Source organism: Austrofundulus limnaeus, unplaced genomic scaffold, assembly GCF_001266775.1.
Source record: "Austrofundulus limnaeus strain Quisiro unplaced genomic scaffold, Austrofundulus_limnaeus-1.0 Scaffold981, whole genome shotgun sequence".
Taxonomy (NCBI): Eukaryota; Metazoa; Chordata; class Actinopteri; order Cyprinodontiformes; family Rivulidae; genus Austrofundulus; species Austrofundulus limnaeus.
Window position 1 is genome coordinate 1480 of NW_013953383.1, and position 1807 is coordinate 3286.

Sequence of the window (1807 nt, forward strand, 5' to 3'; positions counted from 1 at the left end):
TTTTTTTTTTTTTTTTTTTTTTGGCAAGAGGAGATCACCTCACTATAAAAGTAATTTCAAAAAATCTAACTGCTCACTTTTACATATCAATTTTTTTAATACTTATGTACATCGTATGTCAGAAATTTACTTTTACTTCTTTTATACAAGACTGGTTTTAATGACAAACCACTGAGATGAAACCAGCCTGGACAGGCTGTGATAATAATAAATAATACACGTTTTATTTTTTTATTTAGAACATTGTGTAAAATGTCAGTAAAAACAACAAACGCTTTTTTATTCACAATGGAACAAACATATTCAATGTTTGAGTAATTGAAAAATTTTAGGAAAAAGTGTAATAATTTTGAATTTGTAAGCCTTTGTTCAGCTGTTAAAGTCAGAGGTACAAATAAAAAATTAATAACTAGGTTATTAAGTACCGGTAAGGAAGGAGCAGAATCTGGAAGGAGGTTCACTGCTCTGTAAAAACCTAAAAGTGCATCAGTTTTCTGAACTTTATGAGAGTTGCAACTCTTTGCATTTTGTCATTGTTTACACAACGTTTAAATGTTTTTAGAATTGAGGGTTGTGAAAGTAGAAAAAATGAAAATGAAACATAAAAACAAATGTTTGTATATTAAAGTGTTGCAGCCTGTCTGAATGACAGGAGGGAAAACGTTTGAGATAAACTTGTTTATTTCTTTCTGTTGAAATATGAAGTGTGAATTATCAGAGGGAACACAGAACAGTGGCTTTCATAATTACAGTCAGAGCTAATCCAGGGTGCAGTCTCTGCTCCGCCCCTCACCATCACACCTGAACAGGTTGGTGCTGATCTCGTCAGTCCTGTTCAGCAGCTCAAAGGAATGTGTGCTTTTTTTCTTTACATCAACCATTTTAAGCCTGTTGGCATGTTTCCTCTTGCAAACTTCAGCTGCAGTTTGTTCTCCATGACCTTTAAACAGTTCTATTTCTGAAACTGAACTTTGTGTGCAGTAATATTAATTCTTTCAGTGTGATGAACACACGTTTAGAGCTAAATTAAAGCTAATAAAGCCCAAATCATCAATGAGAACCAGAGAATTGATTAAATCTGATTTCATATTTCCAGGTCCAAAAACACCAGACCTACAAAACCTGTACAAGCGTCTGTTGGTGGCTGAGGAGCTGGGGGGGCAGGTCAACAAGGATCTTAGCAGCATCCTGGAGCAGCTGGTCAACATTTCCAGAACCCCCAACGTGAGCCAGCCTGTCAGCAACAGCTCCCTTACCAACGTCACCTCCACAGGTAGGTACCAGAGCATCCTACACCTGCTGGTTAGACAACCACACCTCAGGAGCAGAGAGAGAAAACCACTCTGTGCTCTGACAAATCAACCCCTGCTGTCAGTCAGGTGTCAGCAGAAACCAGCTGTGATGCTTTAACCAATCAGGAACCAGTTCTGATGCTTTAACCAATCAGGAACCAGCTGTGATGCTTTAACCAATCAGGGACCAGCTGTGATGCTTTAACCAATCAGGAACCAGCTGTGATGCTTTAACCAATCAGGAACCAGCTGTGATGCTTTAACCAATCAGGAACCAGCTGTGATGCTTTAACCAATCAGGAACCAGCTGTGATGCTTTAACCAATCAGGAACCGGTTGTGATGCTTTAACCAATCAGGAACCAGCTGTGATGCTTTAACCAATCAGGAACCGGTTGTGATGCTTTAACCAATCAGGAACCGGTTGTGATGCTTTAACCAATCAGGAACCGGTTGTGATGCTTTAACCAATCAGGAACCGGTTGTGATGCTTTCACACTGTAAAAACTGTCCACC

The 1807-nt window shown here is 39.1% G+C and overlaps 1 protein-coding gene across 5 annotated transcripts in view; it reads left to right on the plus strand.

Annotated features, from left to right (window-relative positions):
- Positions 1-1807, plus strand: part of zgc:154054 (Alpha-1,3-mannosyl-glycoprotein 4-beta-N-acetylglucosaminyltransferase B-like) — a 45424-nt gene that overhangs the window by 911 nt on the left and 42706 nt on the right. For all 5 annotated transcript variants that reach the window (XM_014029978.1, XM_014029977.1, XM_014029979.1 and 2 more), the window contains exon 2: positions 1097-1273. In XM_014029978.1, the coding sequence (XP_013885432.1) occupies positions 1097-1273 (177 nt within the window). The remainder of the gene's footprint in view (positions 1-1096; positions 1274-1807) is intronic.